This window comes from Panulirus ornatus, chromosome 28, assembly GCF_036320965.1.
Source record: "Panulirus ornatus isolate Po-2019 chromosome 28, ASM3632096v1, whole genome shotgun sequence".
NCBI classification, from domain to species: domain Eukaryota; kingdom Metazoa; phylum Arthropoda; class Malacostraca; order Decapoda; family Palinuridae; genus Panulirus; species Panulirus ornatus.
In genome coordinates this window covers 16,087,747-16,112,421 of record NC_092251.1, presented here as the reverse complement: position 1 = coordinate 16,112,421, position 24,675 = coordinate 16,087,747, and the positions used below count along the sequence as shown (strand labels likewise).

Sequence of the window (24,675 nt, the reverse complement as noted above, 5' to 3'; positions counted from 1 at the left end):
ACTAAAGTCCTAAACATCCAAAAAGAACTTGGTATTCCTAGAACTGAAGACAGAATACTTGACATCAATCTTATGGTATGACAGATACTTCTGCATAGTGATTCAGATAGTGTTGTCTCTCAAGAGCTGTTAAATCATACATGCCAAGACACAAGTGATAACAGCCAACTACACGACAGTGTTTGGAGTATATAAATCATTCATGCTATGACACAAGTGATAACTGTCAACCACATGACAATGTATGGAGTACATAATTTTTATAAAATCAGGAAGCAGCACCATTTCCTGTCTTCCAAGCAAATATGTCCCTCTGACATCAGTACACATACTTATCCACTAAGGAATCTAATTACTTATAATCTCCTCCTTCAACTTTTAGCCAAAACCAATGCTCTTGAACATATACAGAAACTATGGACTGAAAATAACATAGCTCAGAGCATCTATACTGAAGGTTCTCACAACTCTATCACTAGGAGGGCAGGTAGTGCTGTCATTGTGATCAAGTGCAACAATAATAATAAATCAAAGAAAAAGTATGAATAAACGATTGGGTATTTACCCTACAAACTGAAATGTATGCCATACTTATAGCTCTTGAGCTGGTAGGAATCACAGCCACAGATAGTTCAATTATCTCATTCTTTATCTTCACAACTTGCCCTTAACACCCTGTGTAGCATGTTGGTCTCTGAAGCAATAGGCAAATATTCAAACATTGTTGCTTAAAGGATTTAAATAAAAATTTTGTGGAGTCCTCACATTACAGGCTTCCATGATCATGATAAAGATGATGTTTTATCCAAACATGCACTTGGTAAAGGTTATGTTGACAAGAACACTGGGTTGTACAATGGGTTGTCAATCAGAAGCCCCAAAACTGTAATTAGCAAGGAACCATCAGACATCTTTAAAGCAATTAGAAAAGTTTTGACAAGCACAAGGAGAAACATTTTCCATCACAGAGACATGTTTAAAGTAAACATGTCTATGGAGAAAGTAATAGAATTAGCAGATTACAAGGTTGTAACTGTTGACTAAACCTAGGCTACAGGTACTACTGGCAATTTGGCCTGTTAATCAGGTGAATTGCAAAGATTGTGACCAAAGATTTAGACACAAAATAGAAAAATAAGTCTTAGAATGTGAAAAAATAGAGCCTTTTAGGGATAGGCCTATAAAACTGCAAGAAACGTCACAAACACTTATTGTTAATAACAAGATACCTGAAATTCAAATTTGTATCTACTCTTTGCATCTAGTCATTAAAACTTACCTTGGAAAACTATATCATGTATGTAATGAAGCATATACAATGAATCAACAACATATGTTGATCCTTTGTGACCTCTGTAATCCCTTTGCACTACCACTCACAGGATGAACACGGGTGCACAATTTGCCAGTGTCACTGGCACAAATCAAATCAAATGGTTATGGGGGTGGGATATTAAGGGGCTAGTATGGATAATGATGGCTTTAAGGCAACCCCCCCCCCCAAAGAATAATGGGACAGAGGTCGTAGTAGGGTTAACTAGGACAATGTAGACTGTGGGTTTGTAATGGTTCATGAAGGTGACAGTGATAAGGAAATTTGGGGTTTTACAATGATAACAAGAACAGTGAGGGGTTCTGTGAAATAGCAATAGAGATGACAAAGGTACGAGAAAGAAGGGACATGGCTAGTGATATGGATGACGTATTTTTTTTTTTTTTTTGCTTTGTCGCTGTCTCCCGCGTTTGCGAGGTAGCGCAAGGAAACAGACGAATGAAATGGCCCAACCCACCCCCATACACATGTATATACATACGTCCACACACGTAAATATACATACCTACACAGCTTTCCATGGTTTATCCCAGACGCTTCACATGCCCTGATTCAATCCACTGACAGCACGTCAACCCCAGTATACCACATCGCTCCAATTCACTCTATTCCTTGCCCTCCTTTCACCCTCCTGCATGTTCAGGCCCCGATCACACAAAATCTTTTTCACTCCATCTTTCCACCTCCAATTTGGTCTTCCTCTTCTCCTCGTTCCCTCCACCTCCGACACATATATCCTCTTGGTCAATCTTTCCTCACTCATTCTCTCCATGTGCCCAAACCATTTCAAAACACCCTCTTCTGCTCTCTCAACCACGCTCTTTTTATTTCCACACATCTCTCTTACCCTTACGTTACTTACTCGATCAAACCACCTCACACCACACATTGTCCTCAAACATCTCATTTCCAGCACATCCATCCTCCTGCGCACCACTCTATCCATAGCCCACGCCTCGCAACCATACAACATTGTTGGAACCACTATTCCTTCAAACATACCCATTTTTGCTTTCCGAGATAATGTTCTCGACTTCCACACATTCTTCAAGGCTCCCAGAATTTTCGCCCCCTCCCCCATCCTATGATCCACTTCCGCTTCCATGGTTCCATCCGCTGCCAGATCCACTCCCAGATATCTAAAACACTTTACTTCCTCCAGTTTTTCTCCATTCAAACTCACCTCCCAATTGACTTGACCCTCAACCCTACTGTACCTAATAACCTTGCTCTTATTCACATTTACTCTTAACTTTCTTCTTTCACACACTTTACCAAACTCAGTCACCAGCTTCTGCAGTTTCTCACATGAATCAGCCACCAGCGCTGTATCATCAGCGAACAACAACTGACTCACTTCCCAAGCTCTCTCATCCCCAACAGACTTCATACTTACCCCTCTTTCCAAAACTCTTGCATTCACCTCCCTAACAACCCCATCCATAAACAAATTAAACAACCATGGAGACATCACACACCCCTGCCGCAAACCTACATTCACTGAGAACCAATCACTTTCCTCTCTTCCTACATGTACACATGCCTTACATCCTCGATAAAAACTTTTCACTGCTTCAAACAACTTGCCTCCCACACCATATATAGTAAGTTAATATATAGTAAGTTAATGGACTGGAGGCTGTGGGTATCAATAAAGGTAGGTGGTTGTGATGAAGGTGATAATGACAGTGGAAGGCTGAGGAGCAGTTAGGAATAGCAAGGACAGAAGGAGGTTGTAATGATGGGAATGATTCTGATGGGGGTTGGTGGGGAGGACTACTGGAGACTAATGGTGATGAAAGTGAAAGAGTGTCTAGTGATAGCAGTGATAATAATGGGGAAGAAATTGTGGGTCATGATGATGAGGTGACAAGAGTAGAAGGGGCTGCAATATAATGATGAACTAAATTAAGACAGTAGAGGGTTGCAAGGTAATGACAAGGACCACAAAGATAGTGAAACTGGGGGGAAACATTTGTGGTTGTGATAGGATGACAATAAAAATAAGAGTAATGGGTTTTTGATAAAGGTGACTAAGTTGAAGTGACAGGTTATACTGTGGTGCTTTAAGAAATGGGTAAGAGAGCTACTGACAGTAATGTAACTCTGAAGGAAATATCCATGTGCTTGCACCACTTTTACAATCTGACAAGACAAATCATTTAAATTCAATCATGAACTTGCTAAGCATCAAACAACAATATAGCAGTGAAGGGCGCAAATGGGGAGGTGATAACAAGTAGTGGTGATGTGAGAAGGAGATGGAGTGAGTATTTTGAAGGTTTGTTGAATGTGTTTGATGATAGAGTGGCAGATATAGGGTGTTTTGGTCGAGGTGGTGTGCAAAGTGAGAGGGTTAGGGAAAATGATTTGGTAAACAGAGAAAAGGTAGTAAAAGCTTTGCGGAAGATGAAAGCCGGCAAGGCAGCAGGTTTGGATGGTATTGCAGTGGAATTTATTAAAAAAGGGGGTGACTGTATTGTTGACTGGTTGGTAAGGTTATTTAATGTATGTATGACTCATGGTGAGGTGCCTGAGGATTGGCGGAATGCATGCATAGTGCCATTGTACAAAGGCAAAGGGGATAAGAGTGAGTGCTCAAATTACAGAGGTATAAGTTTGTTGAGTATTCCTGGTAAATTATATGGGAGGGTATTGATTGAGAGGGTGAAGGCATGTACAGAGCATCAGATTGGGGAAGAGCAGTGTGGTTTCAGAAGTGGTAGAGGATGTGTGGATCAGGTGTTTGCTTTGAAGAATGTATGTGAGAAATACTTAGAAAAGCAAATGGATTTGTATGTAGCATTTATGGATCTGGAGAAGGCATATGATAGAGTTGATAGAGATGCTCTGTGGAAGGTATTAAGAATATATGGTGTGGGAGGCAAGTTGTTAAAAGCAGTGAAAAGTTTTTATCGAGGATGTAAGGCATGTGTACGTGTAGGAAGAGAGGAAAGTGATTGGTTCTCAGTGAATGTAGGTTTGCGGCAGGGGTGTGTGATGTCTCCATGGTTGTTTAATTTGTTTATGGATGGGGTTGTTAGGGAGGTAAATGCAAGAGTTTTGGAAAGAGGGGCAAGTATGAAGTCTGTTGGGGATGAGAGAGCTTGGGAAGTGAGTCAGTTGTTGTTCGCTGATGATGCAGCGCTGGTGGCTGATTCATGTGAGAAACTGCAGAAGCTGGTGACTGAGTTTGGTAAAGTGTGTGAAAGAAGAAAGTTAAGAGTAAATGTGAATAAGAGCAAGGTTATTAGGTACAGTAGGGTTGAGGGTCAAGTCAATTGGGAGGTGAGTTTGAATGGAGAAAAACTGGAGGAAGTGAAGTGTTTTAGATATCTGGGAGTGGATCTGGCAGCGGATGGAACCATGGAAGCGGAAGTGGATCATAGGGTGGGGGAGGGGGCGAAAATTCTGGGAGCCTGGAAGAATGTGTGGAAGTCGAGAACATTATCTCGGAAAGCAAAAATGGGTATGTTTGAAGGAATAGTGGTTCCAACAATGTTGTATGGTTGCGAGGCGTGGGCTATGGATAGAGTTGTGCGCAGGAGGATGGATGTGCTGGAAATGAGATGTTTGAGGACAATGTGTGGTGTGAGGTTGTTTGATCGAGTGAGTAACGTAAGGGTAAGAGAGATGTGTGGAAATAAAAAGAGCGTGGTTGAGAGAGCAGAAGAGGGTGTTTTGAAATGGTTTGGGCACATGGAGAGAATGAGTGAGGAAAGATTGACCAAGAGGATATATGTGTCGGAGGTGGAGGGAACGAGGAGAAGAGGGAGACCAAATTGGAGGTGGAAAGATGGAGTCAAAAAGATTTTGTGTGATCGGGGCCTGAACATGCAGGAGGGTGAAAGGAGGGCAAGGAATAGAGTGAATTGGAGCGATGTGGTATACCGGGGTTGACGTGCTGTCAGTGGATTGAATCAAGGCATGTGAAGCGTCTGGGGTAAACCATGGAAAGCTGTGTAGGTATGTATATTTGCGTGTGTGGACGTATGTATATACATGTGTATGGGGGGGGGGTTGGGCCATTTCTTTCGTCTGTTTCCTTGCGCTACCTCGCAAACGCGGGAGACAGCGACAAAGTATAATAAAATAAAATATAAATAATTTTTCTTAGCTTTGACTGGTGGTTAAGTTGTGACTCAATGTGAATTATTAGTGCGGGTGCATTAACTAAGTATACTTCCAAAAGGGTTTGTCACTGAAAACATGCAATATGGAGTAATCATTCATACTAGTATGAAACACTCCAAATTGACATCAAACTTTCATTCCATGGCATGTGTAGTATTCAGAGATGGTCAGATATGTAAAGAACATAGATAACTGCAACACTTTGGTGAAAACATCCCATCAAAACTGCCTAAGTTGGGATTAGCAGTCAGGAATATACATGATGAATAGCAATGGAAAACTGAGCAAGAGAAACAGAGAATGAGCTTATTGTTAGTACAATTGCTGCCCTATTATGAGGGCATAATTTGATGTTAATGTATAAAACACAAAAGTAACAAAAATTCATTTCTGAAATTTCGTTTTATATTTTCTCTGTAAAAGTAACTCCTAAATCAAAATCTATCACAGTAAGCTTTTATTGTTCTTCAAATGTTCAAATAATAAGGTTAAACAAGTCAGATATTTGTGTAAATCTTGTCCTAAAAATACTTAGGTTTATGCTTCAAACATCACTAAAACATGTTTTCAAGCACAGTACTTCCAAGGACATCTCTGGGCCAGGATGGAGATACCTACTCCCACACTCTCTCTCTCTCCCCAACCCTTCCCCCATAAATAGCTTCATTGTCTCATCATCTTTGATCTCCCCATCCATATCTCTATCCAAGTCTCACCCTACCTTCTTGTGGTGACCTCATTATGACACCCTTACGAGTGGAACTCAAAGGGGTAGGCATTGCTCAATTCCATCAAGGTAATCTAAAATTTTTAAATACAGACAAATACCTGAGGTGTGCTCGGACTTGTTAGTTTTTTTAAAAATTTTGGAGCCTCACAGCCTTTGGAAACAATGAACTGGAGTTGCCCTCTCCCAGTGGCCTGTCACCCTGTAGCCTGTCAAGAGTGAGGCACAAAAGGCAAAGAATTTGCACTGGAATCTACCAGTTATGCCAAGGAGTAAAAGAGAAGAGCAAAAGAGAGTGATGGCTATAAATGAAAATGGGATGACTGGTGAGAGAAAAAGGAGGGAGCTTGTGGAGAAGTTTAAAAGTTATAACTTGAACATGCTGGGGGTAGGGGATACTCATCCCCTTAAGCAAGGTGTACAGAGTGAAGATGGAAATTATTATTTAATCGTTCAAACCACCTCACACCACATATTGTCCTCAAACATTTCATTTTTAACACATGCACCATCTTCCATACAACCCTATCTATATAGCCCATGCCTTGGACAGGGGAGAAAGTGTACTTCCCACATATTCCTTGCATGTCTTAGAAGGCAACTAAAATGGGAGGGAGCAGGGGTCTGGAAATCCTCCTCTAACATTTTTCAATTTTCCAAAAGAAGGAACAGAGAAGGGGGCCAAGTGAGGATATTCCCTCTAATGCTCTGTCCTCTGTTCTTGATGCTACCTCACTAAGGTAGGAAATGGCAAATATGTATGAAAAAAAAAGGATATCTAATGTATGTATGGAGCATGGTGAACTGCCTGAGGATTGGCAGAATGTATGCATAGTGCCACTGTACAAAGGAAAAGGGGGACAAAAGTGAGTGTTCAAATTACAGAGGCATAAGTTTGTTGAGTATTCCTGAGAAATTATATGGGAAGGTATTGATTGAGATTGATTGGCGATGAGAGTAAATAAAGGCAGACTATGAATTATGTACATGTGTATATATGTATATGTCTGTGTGTGTATATATATATGTGTACATTGAGATGTATAGGTATGTATATTTGCATGTGTGGACATGTATGTATATACATGTGTATGGGGGTGGGTTGGGCTATTTCTTTCGTCTGTTTCCTTGCGCTACCTAGCAAACGCGGGAGACAGTGACAAAGCAAAATAAATAAAAATAAATAAATAAATATATTGATTGAGAGGGTCAAGGCATGTACAGAGCATCAGATTGGGGAAGAGCAGTGTGGTTTCAGAAGTGGTAGAGGATGTGTGGATCAAATGTTTGCTTTGAAGAATGTATGTGAGAAATACTCATAAAAACAGATGGATTTGTATGTAGCATTTATGGATCTGGAGAGGGCATATGACAGGGTTTACAGAAATGCTTTGTGGAAGGTCTTAAGAGTATATGGTGTGGGAGATAAGTTACTAGAAGCAGTGAAAAGTTTTCATCAAGGATGTAAGGCATGTGTATGAGTAGGAAGAGAGGAAAGCGATTGGTTCTCAGTGAATGTCAGTTTGTGGCAAGGGTTTGTGATACCCCCATGGTTGTTTAATATGTTTATGGATGGGGTGGTTAGGGAGGTGAATGCAAGAGTTTTGGATAGAGGAGCAAGTATGAAGTCTGTTGTGGATGAGATGGCTTGGGAAGTGAGTCAGTTATTGTTTGCTTATGATACAGCACTGGTGGCTGATTCGGGTGAGAAACAGCAGAAGTTGGTGACTGAGTTTGGTAAAGTGGGTGAAAGAAGAAAGTTGAGAGTAAATGTGAATAAGAGCAAGGTTATTAGATTCAGTATGGTTGAGTTAACTGGGAGGTAAGTTTGAATGGAGAAAAACTGTAGGAAGTGAAGTGTTTCAGATGTCTGGGAATGGACTTAGCAGCAGATAGGGTCAAGCGGAGGAGGGTGGATGTGTTGGAAATGAGATGTTTGGGGACAATATGTGTTGTGAGGTGCTTTGAACGAGTAAGTAATGAAAGGGTAAGAGAGATGTGTGGTAATAAAAAGAGTGTGGTTGAGAGAGCAGAAGACGGTGTATTGAAATGGTTTGGTCACATGGAGAGAATGAGTGAGGAAAGATGGACAAAGAGGATACGTGTCAGAGGTGGAGGGAACGAGGAGAAGTGGGAGACCAAATTGGAGGTGGAACGATGGAGTGAAAAAGATTTTGAGCGATCGCGGCCTGAACATGCAGGAGGGTGAAAGGCGTGCAAGAAATAGAGTGAATTGGAGCAATGAGGTATATTGGGGTCGATGTGCTGTCAATGGATTGAACCAGGGCATGTGAAGCATCTGGGGTAAACAATGGAAAGTTTGTGGGGCCTGGATGTGGAAAGGGAGCTGTGGTTTTGGTGCATTATACATGACAGCTAGAGACTGAGTGTGAACTAATGTGGCCTTTGTTGTCTTTTCTTAACTCTACCTCACGCGCATGTGGGAGTAGGGGGTGTCATTTCATGTGTGGCAGGGTGGCAACAGGAAACGAATAAAGGCAGCAAGTATGAGTTACGTACATGTGTATATATGTATATATGATGTATATATGTATATGTATATATATATATATATATATATATATATATATATATATATATATTTTTTTTATTATACTTTGTTGCTGTCTCCCGCGTTTGCGAGGTAGCGCAAGGAAACAGACGAAAGAAATGGCCCAACCCCCCCATACACATGTATATACATACGCCCACACACGCAAATATACATACCTACACAGCTTTCCATGGTTTACCCCAGACGCTTCACATGCCTTGATTCAATCCACTGACAGCACGTCAACCCCGGTATACCACATCGCTCCAATTCACTCTATTCCTTGCCCTCCTTTCACCCTCCTGCATGTTCAGGCCCCGATCACACAAAATCTTTTTCACTCCATCTTTCCACCTCCAATTTGGTCTCCCTCTTCTCCTTGTTCCCTCCACCTCCGACACATATATCCTCTTGGTCAATCTTTCCTCACTCATTCTCTCCATATGCCCAAACCACTTCAAAACACCCTCTTCTGCTCTCTCAACCACGCTCTTTTTATTTCCACACATCTCTCTTACCCTTACGTTGCTCACTCGATCAAACCACCTCACACCACACATTGTCCTCAAACATCTCATTTCCAGCACATCCATCCTCCTGCGCACAACTCTATCCATAGCCCACGCCTCGCAACCATACAACATTGTTGGAACCACTATTCCTTCAAACATACCCATTTTTGCTTTCCGAGATAATGTTCTCGACTTCCACACATTCTTCAAGGCCCCCAGGATTTTCGCCCCCTCCCCCACCCTATGATCCACTTCCGCTTCCATGGTTCCATCCGCTGCCAGATCCACTCCCAGATATCTAAAACACTTCACTTCCTCCAGTTTTTCTCCATTCAAACTCACCTCCCAACTGACTTGACCCTCAACCCTACTGTACCTAATAACCTTGCTCTTATTCACATTTACTCTTAACTTTCTTCTTCCACACACTTTTCCAAACTCAGTCACCAGCTTCTGCAGTTTCTCACATGAATCAGCCACCAGCGCTGTATCATCAGCGAACAACAACTGACTCACTTCCCAAGCTCTCTCATCCCCAACAGACTTCATACTTGCCCCTCTTTCCAAAACTCTTGCATTTACCTCCCTAACAACCCCATCCATAAACAAATTAAACAACCATGGAGACATCACACACCCCTGCCGCAAACCTACATTCACTGAGAACCAATCACTCTCCTCTCTCCTACACGTACACATGCCTTACATCCTCGATAAAAACTTTTCACTGCTTCTAACAACTTTCCTCCCACACCATATATTCTTAATACCTTCCACAGAGCATCTCTATCAACTCTATCATATGCCTTCTCCAGATCCATAAATGCTACATACAAATCCATTTGCTTTTCTAAGTATTTCTCACATACATTCTTCAAAGCAAACACCTGATCCACACATCCTCTACCACTTCTGAAACCACACTGCTCTTCCCCAATCTGATGCTCTGTACATGCCTTCACCCTCTCAATCAATACCCTCCCATATAATTTACCAGGAATACTCAACAAACTTATACCTCTGTAATTTGAGCACTCACTCTTATCCCCTTTGCCTTTGTACAATGGCACTATGCACGCATTCCGCCAATCCTCAGGCACCTCACCATGAGTCATACATACATTAAATAACCTTACCAACCAGTCAACAATACAGTCACCCCCTTTTTTAATAAATTCCACTGCAATACCATCCAAACCTGCTGCCTTGCCGGCTTTCATCTTCCCCAAAGCTTTCACTACCTCTTCTCTGTTTACCAAATCATTTTCCCTAACCCTCTCACTTTGCACACCACCTCGACCAAAACACCCTATATCTGCCACTCTATCATCAAACACATTCAACAAACCTTCAAAATACTCACTCCATCTCCTTCTCACATCACCACTACTTGTTATCACCTCCCCATTTGCGCCCTTCACTGAAGTTCCCATTTGCTCCCTTGTCTTACGCACTTTATTTACCTCCTTCCAGAACATCTTTTTATTCTCACTAAAATTTAATGATACTCTCTCACCCCAACTCTCATTTGCCCTTTTTTTCACCTCTTGCACCTTTCTCTTGACCTCCTGTCTCTTTCTTTTATACATCTCCTTGTATTAACTTTCTAAAATGGGAAACAGAAGAAGGAGTCACGCGGGGAGTGCTCATCCTCCTCGAAGGCTCAGAGTGGGGTGCCTAAATGTGTGTGGATGTAACCAAGATGTGAAAAAAGGAGAGATAGGTAGTATGTTTGAGGAAAGGAACCTGGATGTTTTGGCTCTGAGTGAAACGAAGCTCAAGGGTAAAGGGGAAGAGTGGTTTGGGAATGTCTGGGGAGTAAAGTCAGGGGTTAGTGAGAGGACAAGAGCAAGGGAAGGAGTAGCAATACTCCTGAAACAGGAGTTGTGGGAGTATGTGATATAGTGTAAGAAAGTAAATTCTCGATTAATATGGGTAAAACTGAAAGTTGATGGAGAGAGGTGGGTGATTATTGGTGCATATGCACCTGGGCATGAGAAGAAAGATCATGAGAGGCAAGTGTTTTGGGAGCAGCTGAATGAGTGTGTTAGTGGTTTTGATGCACGAGACCGGGTTATAGTGATGGGTGATTTGAATGCAAAGGTGAGTAATGTGGCAGTTGAGGGAATAATTGGTATACATGGGGTGTTCAGTGTTGTAAATGGAAATGGTGAAGAGCTTGTAGATTTATGTGCTGAAAAAGGACTGATGATTGGGAATACCTGGTTTAAAAAGCGAGATATACATAAGTATACTTATGTAAGTAGGAGAGATGGCCAGAGAGCGTTATTGGATTACGTGTTAATTGACAGGCGTGCGAAAGAGAGACTTTTGGATGTTAATGTGCTGAGAGGTGCAACTGGAGGGATGTCTGATCATTATCTTGTGGAGGCTAACGTGAAGATTTGTATGGGTTTTCAGAAAAGAAGAGTGAATGTTGGGGTGAAGAGGGTGGTGAGAGTAAGTGAGCTTGAGAAGGAGACCTGTGTGAGGAAGTACCAGGAGAGACTGAGTACAGAATGGAAAAAGGTGAGAACAATGGAAGTAAGGGGAGTGGGGGAGGAATGGAATGTATTTAGGGAATCAGTGATGGATTGCGCAAAAGATGCTTGTGGCATGAGAAGAGTGGGAGGTGGGTTGATTAGAAAGGGTAGTGAGTGGTGGGATGAAGAAGTAAGAGTATTTGTGAAAGAGAAGAGAGAGGCATTTGGACGATTTTTGCAGGGAAAAAATATATATATATATATATATATATATATATATATATATATATATATATATATATATATATATATATATATATATATATTTTTTTGCTTTGTCGCTGTCTCCCGTGTTTGTGAGGTGGCGCAAGGAAACAGACGAAAGAAATGGCCCAACCCACCCCCATACACATGTATATACACATGTCCACACACGCAAATTACATACCTACACAGCTTTCCATGGTTTACCCCAGACGCTTCACATGCCCTGATTCGATCCACTGATAGCACGTCAACCCCGGTATACCACATCGATCCAATTCACTCTATTCCTTGCCCTCCTTTCACCCTCCTGCATGTTCAGGCCCCGATCACACAAAATCTTTTTCACTCCATCTTTCCACCTCCAATTTGGTCTCCCACTTCTCCTCGTTCCCTCCACCTCCGACACATATATCCTCTTGGTCAATCTTTCCCCACTCATTCTCTCCATGTGCCCAAACCATTTCAAAACACCCTCTTCTGCTCTCTCAACCACGCTCTTTTTATTTCCACACATCTCTCTTACCCTTACGTTACTTACTCGATCAAACCACCTCACACCACACACTGTCCTCAAACATCTCATTTCCAGCACATCCATCCTCCTGCGCACAACTCTATCCATAGCCCACGCCTCGCAACCATACAACATTGTTGGAACAACTATTCCTTCAAACATACCCACTTTTGCTTTCCGAGATAATGTTCTCGACTTCCACACATTCTTCAAGGCTCCCAGGATTTTTGCCCCCTCCCCCACCCTATGATTCACTTCCGCTTCCATGGTTCCATCCGCTGCCAGATCCACTCCCAGATATCTAAAACACTTTACTTCCTCCAGTTTTTCTCCATTCAAACTTACCTCCCAATTGACTTGACCCTCAACCCTACTGTATCTAATAACCTTGCTCTTACTCATATTTACTCTTAACTTTCTTCTTTCACACACTTTACCAAACTCAGTCACCAGCTTCTCCAGTTTCTCACATGAATCAGCCACCAGCGCTGTATCATCAGCGAACAACAACTGACTCACTTCCCAAGCTCTCTCATCCCCAACAGACTTCATACTTGCCCCTCTTTCCAAAACTCTTGCATTCACCTTCCTAACAACCCCATCCATAAACAAATTAAACAACCATGGAGACATCACACACCCCTGCCGCAAACCTACATTCACTGAGAACCAATCACTTTCCTCTCTTCCTACACGTACACATGCCTTACATCCTCGATAAAAACTTTTCACTGCTTCTAACAACTTTCCTCCCACACCATATATTCTTAATACCTTCCACAGAGCATCTCTATCAACTCTATCATATGCCTTCTCCAGATCCATAAATGCTACATACAAATCCATTTGCTTTTCTAAGTATTTCTCACATACATTCTTCAAAGCAAACACCTGATCCACACATCCTCTACCACTTCTGAAACCACACTGCTCTTCCCCAATCTGATGCTCTGTCCATGCCTTCACCCTCTCAATCAATACCCTCCCATATAATTTACCAGGAATACTCAACAAACTTATACCTCTGTAATTTGAGCACTTACTCTTATCCCCTTTGCCTTTGTACAATGGCACTATGCACGCATTCTGCCAATCCTCAGGCAACTCACCATGAGTCATACATACATTAAATAACCTTACCAACCAGTCAATAATACAGTCACCCCCTTTTTTAATGAATTCCACTGCAATACCATCCAAACCTGCTCCCTTGCCGGCTTTCATCTTCCGCAAAGCTTTTACTACCTCTTCTCTGTTTACCAAATCATTTTCCCTAACCCTCTCACTTTGCACACCACCTCGACCAAAACACCCTATATCTGCCACTCTATCATCAAACACATTCAACAAACCTTCAAAATACTCACTCCATCTCCTTCTCACATCACCACTACTTGTTATCACCTCCCCATTTGCGCCCTTCACTGAAGTTCCCATTTGCTCCCTTGTCTTACGCACTTTATTTACCTCCTTCCAGAACATCTTTTTATTCTCCCTAAAATTTAATGATACTCTCTCACCCCAACTCTCATTTGCCCTTTTTTTCACCTCTTGCACCTTCCTCTTGACCTCCTGTCTCTTTCTTTATACATCTCCCACTCAATTGCATTTTTTCACTGCAAAAATCGTCCAAATGCCTCTCTCTTCTCTTTCACTAATAATCTTACTTCTTCATCCCACCACTCACTACCCTTTCTAATCAACCCACCTCCCACTCTTCTCATGCCACAAGCATCTTTTGCGCAATCCATCACTGATTCCCTAAATACATCCCATTCCTCCCCCACTCCCCTTACTTCCATTGTTCTCACCTTTTTCCATTCTGTACTCAGTCTCTCCTGGTACTTCCTCACACAAGTCTCCTTCCCAAGCTCACTTACTCTCACCACCCTCTTCACCCCAACATTCACTCTTCTTTTCTGAAAACCCATACAAATCTTCACCTTAGCCTCCACAAGATGATCAGACATCCCTCCAGTTGCACCTCTCAGCACATTAACATCCAAAAGTCTCTCTTTCACGCGCCTGTCAATTAACACGTAATCCAATAACGCTCTCTGGCCATCTCTCCTACTTACATATGTATACTTATGTATATCTCACTTTTTAAACCAGGTATTCCCAATCACCAGTCCTTTTTCAGCACATAAATCTACAAGCTCTTCACCATTTCCATTTACAACACTGAACACCCCATGTATACCAATTATTCCCTCAACTGCCACATTACTCATTATATATATATATATATATATATATATATATATATATATATATATATATATATATATATATATACATATACATATATATATATATCCCTGGGGATAGGGGAGAAAGAATACTTCCCACGTATTCCCTGCATGTCGTAGAAGGTGACTGAAAGGGGAGGGAGTAGGGGGCTGGAAATCCTCCCCTCTCATTTTTTTTCCCCCAAAAGAAGGAACAGAGAAGGGGGCCAGGTGAGGATATTCCCTAAGAGGTGCAGGAAATTGCGAATAGTATGAAAGAAAAAAGAAAAAGATGTATATATATATATATATATATGTATACGTTGAAATGTATAGGTATGTATATGTGCGTGTGGACGTGTGTGTGTATACATGTGTATGTGGAGGGGTTGGGCCATTCTTTTGTCCGTTTCCTTGCGCTATCTCGCTAACACGGGAGACAGCGACAAAGTATAATAATAATAAAATATATATATATATATATATATATTTTTTTTCATTTCATTTCAAGCTAGAAGTTTCAGTTTTCTAAATTGTTTCTTACATTTTTCATATGTATATATATGTATGTGTGTGTGTGTGTATATGTATGTGTATGGGTGTGTGTGTGTATATATATATATATATATATATATATATATATATATATATATATATTATCCCTGGGGATAGGGGTGAAAGAATACTTCCCACGTATTCCTCACGTGTCGTAGAAAGCGACTAGAGGGGACGGGAGCAGGGGGCCAGAAATCCTCCCCTCCTTGTATTTTCTAACTTTCTAAACTGGGAAACAGAAGAAGGAGTCACGCGGGGAGTGCTCATCCTCCTCGAAGGCTCAGATTGGGGTGCCTAAATGTGTGTGGATGTAACCAAGATGTGAAAAAAGGAGAGATAGGTAGTATGTTTGAGGAAAGGAACCTGGATGTTTTGGCTCTGAGTGAAACGAAGCTCAAGGGTAAAGGGGAAGAGTGGTTTGGGAATGTCTTGGGAGTAAAGTCAGGGGTTAGTGAGAGGACAAGAGCAAGGGAAGGAGTAGCAGTACTCCTGAAACAGGAGTTGTGGGAGTATGTGATAGAATGAAAAAAAGTAAATTCTCGATTAATATGGGTAAAACTGAAAGTTGATGGAGAGAGGTGGGTGATTATTGGTGCATATGCACCTGAGCATGAGAAGAAAGATCATGAGAGGCAAGTGTTTTGGGAGCAGCTGAATGAGTGTGTTAGTGGTTTTGATGCACGAGACTGGGTTATAGTGATGGGTGATTTGAATGCAAAGGTGAGTAATGTGGCAGTTGAGGGAATAATTGGTATACATGGGGTGTTCAGTGTTGTAAATGGAAATGGTGAAGAGCTTGTAGATTTATGTGCTGAAAAAGGACTGATGATTGGGAATACCTGGTTTAAAAAGCGAGATATACATAAGTATACTTATGTAAGTAGGAGAGATGGCCAGAGAGCGTTATTGGATTACGTGTTAATTGACAGGCGCGCGAAAGAGAGACTTTTGGATGTTAATGTGCTGAGAGGTGCAACTGGAGGGATGTCTGATCATTATCTTGTGGAGGCTAAGGTGAAGATTTGTATGGGTTTTCAGAAAAGAAGAGTGAATGTTGGGGTGAAGAGGGTGGTGAGAGTAAGTGAGCTTGGGAAGGAGACTTGTGTGAGGAAGTACCAGGAGAGACTGAGTACAGAATGGAAAAAGGTGAGAACAATGGAAGTAAGGGGAGTGGGGGAGGAATGGGATGTATTTAGGGAATCAGTGATGGATTGCGCAAAAGATGCTTGTGGCATGAGAAGAGTGGGAGGTGGGTTGATTAGAAAGGGTAGTGAGTGGAGGGATGAAGAAGTAAGAGTATTAGTGAAAGAGAAGAGAGAGGCATTTGGACGATTTTTGCAGGGAAAAAAATGCAATTGAGTGGGAGATGTATAAAAGAAAGAGACAGGAGGTCAAGAGAAAGGTGCAAGAGGTGAAAAAAAGGGCAAATGAGAGTTGGGGTGAGAGAGTATCATTAAATTTTAGGGAGAATAAAAAGATGTTCTGGAAGGAGGTAAATAAAGTGCGTAAGACAAGGGAGCAAATGGGAACTTCAGTGAAGGGCGCAAATGGGGAGGTGATAACAAGTAGTGGTGATGTGAGAAGATGGAGTGAGTATTTTGAAGGTTTGTTGAATGTGTTTGATGATAGAGTGGCAGATATAGGGTGTTTTGGTCGAGGTGGTGTACAAAGTGAGAGGGTTAGGGAAAATGATTTGGTAAACAGAGAAGAGGTAGTAAAAGCTTTGCGGAAGATGAAAGCCAGCAAGGCAGCAGGTTTGGATGGTATTGCAGTGGAATTTATTAAAAAGGGGGTGACTGTATTGTTGACTGGTTGGTAAGGTTATTTAATGTATGTATGACTCATGGTGAGGTGCCTGAGGATTGGCGGAATGCGTGCATAGTGCCATTGTACAAAGGCAAAGGGGATAAGAGTGAGTGCTCAAATTACAGAGGTATAAGTTTGTTGAGTATTCCTGGTAAATTATATGGGAGGGTATTGATTGAGAGGGTGAAGGCATGTACAGAGCATCAGATTGGGGAAGAGCAGTGTGGTTTCAGAAGTGGTAGAGGATGTAAGGATCAGGTGTTTGCTTTGAAGAATGTATGTGAGAAATACTTAGAAAAGCAAATGGATTTGTATGTAGCATTTATGGATCTGGAGAAGGCATATGATAGAGTTGGTAGAGATGCTCTGTGGAAGATATTAAGAATATATGGTGTGGGAGGCAAGTTGTTAGAAGCAGTGAAAAGTTTTTATCGAGGATGTAAGGCATGTGTACGTGTAGGAAGAGAGGAAAGTGATTGGTTCTCAGTGAATGTAGGTTTGCGGCAGGGGTGTGTGATGTCTCCATGGTTGTTTAATTTGTTTATGGATGGGGTTGTTAGGGAGGTGAATGCAAGAGTTTTGGAAAGAGGGGCAAGTATGAAGTCTGTTGGGGATGAGAGAGCTTGGGAAGTGAGTCAGTTGTTGTTCGCTGATGATACAGCGCTGGTGGCTGATTCATGTGAGAAACTGCAGAAGCTGGTGACTGAGTTTGGTAAAGTGTGTGAAAGAAGAAAGTTAAGAGTAAATGTGAATAAGAGCAAGGTTATTAGGTACAGTAGGGTTGAGGGTCAAGTCAATTGGGAGGTGAGTTTGAATGGAGAAAAACTGGAGGAAGTGAAGTGTTTTAGATATCTGGGAGTGGATCTGGCAGCGGATGGAACCATGGAAGCGGAAGTGGATCATAGGGTGGGGGAGGGGGCGAAAATTCTGGGAGCCTTGAAGAATGTGTGGAAGTCGAGAACATTATCTCGGAAAGCAAAAATGGGTATGTTTGAAGGAATAGTGGTTCCAACAATGTTGTATGGTTGCGAGGCGTGGGCTATGGATAGAGTTGTGCGCAGGAGGATGGATGTGCTGGAAATGAGATGTTTGAGGACAATGTGTGGTGTGAGGTGGTTTGATCGAGTAAGTAACGTACGGGTAAGAGAGATGTGTGGAAATAAAAAGAGCGTGGTTGAGAGAGCAGAAGAGGGTGTTTTGAAATGGTTTGGGCACATGGAGAGAATGAGTGAGGAAAGATTGACCAAGAGGATATATGTGTTGGAGGTGGAGGGAACGAGGAGAAGAGGGAGACCAAATTGGAGGTGGAAAGATGGAGTGAAAAAGATTTTGTGTGATCGGGGCCTGAACATGCAGGAGGGTGAAAGGAGGGCAAGGAATAGAGTGAATTGGAGCAATGTGGTATACCGGGGTTGACGTGCTGTCAGTGGATTGAATCAAGGCATGTGAAGCGTCTGGGGTAAACCATGGAAAGCTGTGTAGGTATGTATATTTGCGTGTGTGGACGTATGTATATACATGTGTATGGGGGCGGGTTGGGCCATTTCTTTCGTCTGTTTCCTTGCGCTACCTCACAAACGCGGGAGACAGCGACAAAGCAAAAAAAAAAAAAAAAAAAATATATATATATATATATATATATATATATATATATATATATATATATATATATATATATATATATATATATATATATCTTTTTTTTATTCATTTATGTTTAATACACCTATCCCTTCCAATGCTGCTCCAGAGTGGCTCTTCTCTTTGGGGAAGATGTCCTCTAGCCAAAATAATAAGGGCTCTGTGACAACCATTTTGAAATACTGGTTTTTTGAAGGGAAAATTAAGTATTATTGTAGATACTTGTATCAAATACTCTTAATTACTATTTGTACTAATTGTACCAGTGTTTTCAATTGGGTGTTTGTGTTTCATTTCAAATAAATATTTTTCATTTATAGTAAATGAAAGGACTGAGGAGTGAGTCGGTCCTAGTTCCTTTCTTCGGAAAGGACTGTGACCAGGACCATTGATCCATTTTGAGTCAAGGACCAGGACCAGGATAGTTGGTTCTTTTTGAGGACCAGGTGCTCACCTTTGGCAAATAGAGTGGAAGGGTAATGGAGGGAGAGAAATGGTGGAAGAATACATGGAATAGTGTATGCAAGGGAGGCATGTAATGACAGGGATGAGTGGAGACTTACACTGTGGACACTCCCTTGACAGTTCCTAGATGAAACAAGAATTAGAGATATGGATAGGTAGATAGAAATGCTGTCAATGGACAGAACGAGGGCTTATGAGGCAGCTGGGGGAAACCATGGAAAGGTCTGTGTGGCTTGGTTGTGAATAGGAGGCTGTGGTTTTGTTGCATAACATGTGAAAGCAGGAGACTGGATGTGAGCAAATGAGGCCCTTTCTTCATCTCTTCCTGGCACTACCTCACTAAAATGGGAAACAGCAAATGAGTATGAAAAAAATATGCTTCATCAGTGACATTAACAGATACTATGTATAAATAAGCAGAAACTTGCACATATGGCAATGTCACACAAACTGCACATTTCCTTCCTCTGTCATATCTGTAGGGTAACTGAGACTCATTGTTGTAAGAAAGCACTGCAAACCCATACCTGTCTCACCCTCTATCCCCAACCATATATCAGCCTTAAAACTGAGGTAGTAAATTTCAGTTTATACACACATGGGCAAAGGGCTTGCTGAGGTGTATGTACAATATGTATGTGGGTGAGGGGGTTTGATGTTAGGAACATACATGGGATAGGCAGCACAGAGATATCTAAATGAACCCAGAATTGACAATAATGTAATATATATGATGACAGAGTCAACAACAATACAGTCACCCCCTTTTTTAATAAATTCCACTGCAATACCATCCAAACCCGCTGCCTTGCCGGCTTTCATCTTCCGCAAAGCTTTCACTACCTCTTCTCTGTTTACCAAATCATTTTCCCTAACCCTCTCACTTTGCACACCACCTCGACCAAAACACCCTATATCTGCCACTCTATCATCAAACACATTCAACAACCTTCAAAATACTCACTCCATCTCCTTCTCACATCACCACTACTTGTTATCACCTCCCCACTTGCGCCCTTCACTGAAGTTCCCATTTGCTCCCTTGTCTTACGCACCCTATTTACCTCCTTCCAGAACATCTTTTTATTCTCCCTAAAATTTAATGATACTCTCTCACCCCAACTCTCATTTGCCCTTTTTTTCACCTCTTGCACCTTTCTCTTGACCTCCTGTCTCTTTCTTTTATACATCTCCCACTCAATTGCATTTTTTCCCTGCAAAAATCGTCCAAATGCCTCTCTCTTCTCTTTCACTAATAATCTTACTTCTTCATCCCACCACTCACTACCCTTTCTAATCAACCCACCTCCCACTCTTCTCATGCCACAAGCATCTTTTGCGCAATCCATCACTGATTCCCTAAATACATCCCATTCCTCCCCCACTCCCCTTACTTCCATTGTTCTCACCTTTTTCCATTCTGTACTCAGTCTCTCCTGGTACTTCCTCACACAGGTCTCCTTCTCCAGCTCACTTACTCTCACCACCCTCTTCACCCCAACATTCACTCTTCTTTTCTGAAAACCCATACAAATCTTCACCTTAGCCTCCACAAGATAATGATCAGACATCCCTCCAGTTGCACCTCTCAGCACATTAACATCCAAAAGTCTCTCTTTCGCACGCCTGTCAATTAACACGTAATCCAATAACGCTCTCTGGCCATCTCTCCTACTTACATAAGTATACTTATGTATATCTCGCTTTTTAAACCAGGTATTCCCAATCATCAGTCCTTTTTCAGCACATAAATCTACAAGCTCTTCACCATTTCCATTTACAACACTGAACACCCCATGTATACCAATTATTCCCTCAACTGCCACATTACTCACCTTTGCATTCAAATCACCCATCACTATGACCCGGTCTCGTGCATCAAAACCACTAACACACTCATTCAGCTGCTCCCAAAACACTTGCCTCTCTTGATCTTTCTTCTCATGCCCAGGTGCATATGCACCAATAATCACCCACCTCCCTCCATCAACTTTCAGTTTTACCCATATTAATCGAGAATTTACTTTCTTACACTCTATCACATACTCCCACAACTCCTGTTTCAGGAGTATTGCTACTCCTTCCCTGGCTCTTGTCCTCTCACTAACCCCTGACTTTACTCCCAAGACATTCCCAAACCACTCTTCCCCTTTACCCTTGAGCTTCGTTTCACTCAGAGCCAAAACATCCAGGTTCCTTTCCTCAAACATACTACCTATCTCTCCTTTTTTCACATCTTGGTTACATCCACACACATTTAGGCACCCCACTCTGAGCCTTCGAGGAGGATGAGCACTCCCAGCGTGACTCCTTCTTCTGTTTCCCATTTTAGAAAGTTAATACAAGGAGGGGAGGATTTCTGGCCCCCCGCTCCCGTCCCCTCTAGTCGCTTTCTACGACACGCGAGGAATACGTGGGAAGTATTCTTTCACCCCTATCCCCAGGGATAATATACATATATATATACATATACACATACACACACATACACATACATACGCACATATAGACACACACACATACATATATATACATATGGTAAGGTTATTTAATGTATGTATGACTCATGGTGAGGTGCCTGAGGATTGGCGGAATGCGTGCATAGTGCCATTGTACAAAGGCAAAGGGGATAAGAGTGAGTGCTCAAATTACAGAGGTATAAGTTTGTTGAGTATTCCTGGTAAATTATATGGGAGGGTATTGATTGAGAGGGTGAAGGCATGTACAGAGCATCAGATTGGGGAAGAGCAGTGTGGTTTCAGAAGTGGTAGAGGATGTGTGGATCAGGTGTTTGCTTTGAAGAATGTATGTGAGAAATACTTAGAAAAGCAAATGGATTTGTATGTAGCATTTATGGATCTGGAGAAGGCATATGATAGAGTTGATAGAGATGCTCTGTGGAAGGTATTAAGAATATATGGTGTGGGAGGCAAGTTGTTAGAAGCAGTGAAAAGTTTTTATCGAGGATGTAAGGCATGTGTACGTGTAGGAAGAGAGGAAAGTGATTGGTTCTCAGTGAATGTAGGTTTGCGGCAGGGGTGTGTGATGTCTCCATGGTTGTTTAATTTGTTTATGGATGGGGTTGTTAGGGAGGTAAATGCAAGAGTTTTGGAAAGAGGGGCAAGTATGAAGTCTGTTGGGGATGAGAGAGCTTGGGAAGTGAGTCAGTTGTTGTTCGCTGATGATACAGCGCTGGTGGCTGATTCATGTGAGAAACTGCAGAAGCTGGTGACTGAGTTTGGAAAAGTGTGTGGAAGAAGAAAGTTAAGAGTAAATGTGAATAAGAGCAAGGTTATTAGGTACAGTAGGGTTGAGGGTCAAGTCAATTGGGAGGTGAGTTTGAATGGAGAAAAACTGGAGGAAGTGAAGTGTTTTAGATATCTGGGAGTGGATCTGGCAGCGGATGGAACCATGGAAGCGGAAGTGGATCATAGGGTGGGGGAGGGGGCGAAAATCCTGGGGGCCTTGAAGAATGTGTGGAAGTCGAGAACATTATCTCGGAAAGCAAAAATGGGTATGTTTGAAGGAATGGGGGTTCCAACAATGTTGTATGGTTGCGAGGCGTGGGCTATGGATAGAGTTGTGCGCAGGAGGATGGATGTGCTGGAAATGAGATGTTTGAGGACAGTGTGTGGTGTGAGGTGGTTTGATCGAGTGAGTAACGTAAGGGTAAGAGAGATGTGTGGAAATAAAAAGAGCGTGGTTGAGAGAGCAGAAGAGGGTGTTTTGAAGTGGTTTGGGCACATGGAGAGGATGAGTGAGGAAAGATTGACCAAGAGGATATATGTGTCGGAGGTGGAGGGAACAAGGAGAAGAGGGAGACCAAATTGGAGGTGGAAAGATGGAGTGAAAAAGATTTTGTGTGATCGGGGCCTGAACATGCAGGAGGGTGAAAGGAGGGCAAGGAATAGAGTGAATTGGAGCGATGTGGTATACCGGGGTTGACGTGCTGTCAGTGGATTGAAGCAGGGCATGTGAAGTGTCTGGGGTAAACCATGGAAAGCTGTGTAGGTATGTATATTTGCGTGTGTGGACGTATGTATATACATGTGTATGGGGGGGTGCCATTTCTTTCGTCTGTTTCCTTGCGCTACCTCGCAAACGCGGGAGACAGCGACAAAGTATAATAAATAAAAAAAATAAATGACAGAGAGGAACATTATCATTAATACATAGAGTAAGACATGGACAGTGCTACATGCCAGCCCTACTTCGGTAAAATCTTATCACAGGAATTCATATGTACAGCATTGTTCATTCTTCTCCTGAGATTCTCATTTACTTTTATTCTATTCACCCACATCATCTTTATAACTTTTATAGCAAGAAATTCATAAGCTTTACTCTTGGCCCTTCATTCAACATTATATCCTAAAAGATTTATCTTCTTCCAAATAATATTCATTCCAACATGATGTACACATTTACAAAACCTATATCTATAGTGTTGCATAACTATATGGCAGCCTCTTTCAATAGACTTCATACACCCCTTAACACCACTTCAAATCTATCTTGTGCTGTTTCACTAAATTCTTTCACTTTATCATTCAACTTTTCTTCAAAGTTGTTTTTAAATACTCTCATTCATTAACATCTATGGTTATCCTACTAATCTTTGATTCACATTTCTATTCCAAAACCACCTAAAATAAAAGGCTATCCCACACATTATAATCAAATGAGCTGACAAACCCCTATCCAATGAACTAATGACCATAAAAGGGGCATACGGCATCTGATGAAAGCTTTCTGAAAACAGAAAGTCTTTGAATTATCAAATCTACAGCTTTCATTCACACTGTACCATATCATCAATACCAACAAAATGACACATATGTAAAATCCCTGGGGATAGGGGATTAAGAATACTTCCCACGTATTCCCTGCGTGTGGTAGAAGGCGACTAAAAGGGGAGGGAGCGGGGGGCTGGAAATCCTCCCCTCTCGTTTTTTTTTTAATTTTCCAAAAGAAGGAACATAGGGGGCCAGGTGAGGATATTCCAAAAAAGGCCCAGTCCTCTGTTCTTAACGCTACCTCGCTAACGCGGGAAATGGCGAATAGTTTGAAAAAAAAAAAAAAAAAAATGTAAAATTAGTCTTACCTCCCATTGGATTTTCAGTCTCAACTGGAGTGAGCTCTGTAACTTCTCCTTCATAAACTTCCTTCACTTCTTTTATACGAAGACCAATTGCTCGACGGAAGTTCTCCATCAATACTTCTGTCTTCTTGACTTCTGAACTATATACCTCTGATCCAACCATTGGGCAGAATGGTACCTACCAAGAACAAGTTTATTAAAGATATGCTTCTACTTATTTGCTACGTGTATGCTGATTCACGCAGAAACTCAAGGATGTACAAATCCTTCAAAAAGCTAGAAATGCCAAAACGTGAGCAAACGCAATATTTCTCACTGTGGATAATAACTTACCACCACATTCACTATGGAG

General features: G+C 41.7%; 1 protein-coding gene across 1 annotated transcript in view; it reads right to left on the bottom strand.

The window, feature by feature from the left end:
- Window positions 1–24,675, bottom strand: part of pont (RuvB-like helicase pontin) — a 152,798-nt gene that overhangs the window by 87,969 nt on the left and 40,154 nt on the right. The window contains exon 4 of the mRNA XM_071678775.1: window positions 24,327–24,501. Coding sequence (XP_071534876.1) covers window positions 24,327–24,501 — 175 coding nt within the window. The remainder of the gene's footprint in view (window positions 1–24,326; window positions 24,502–24,675) is intronic.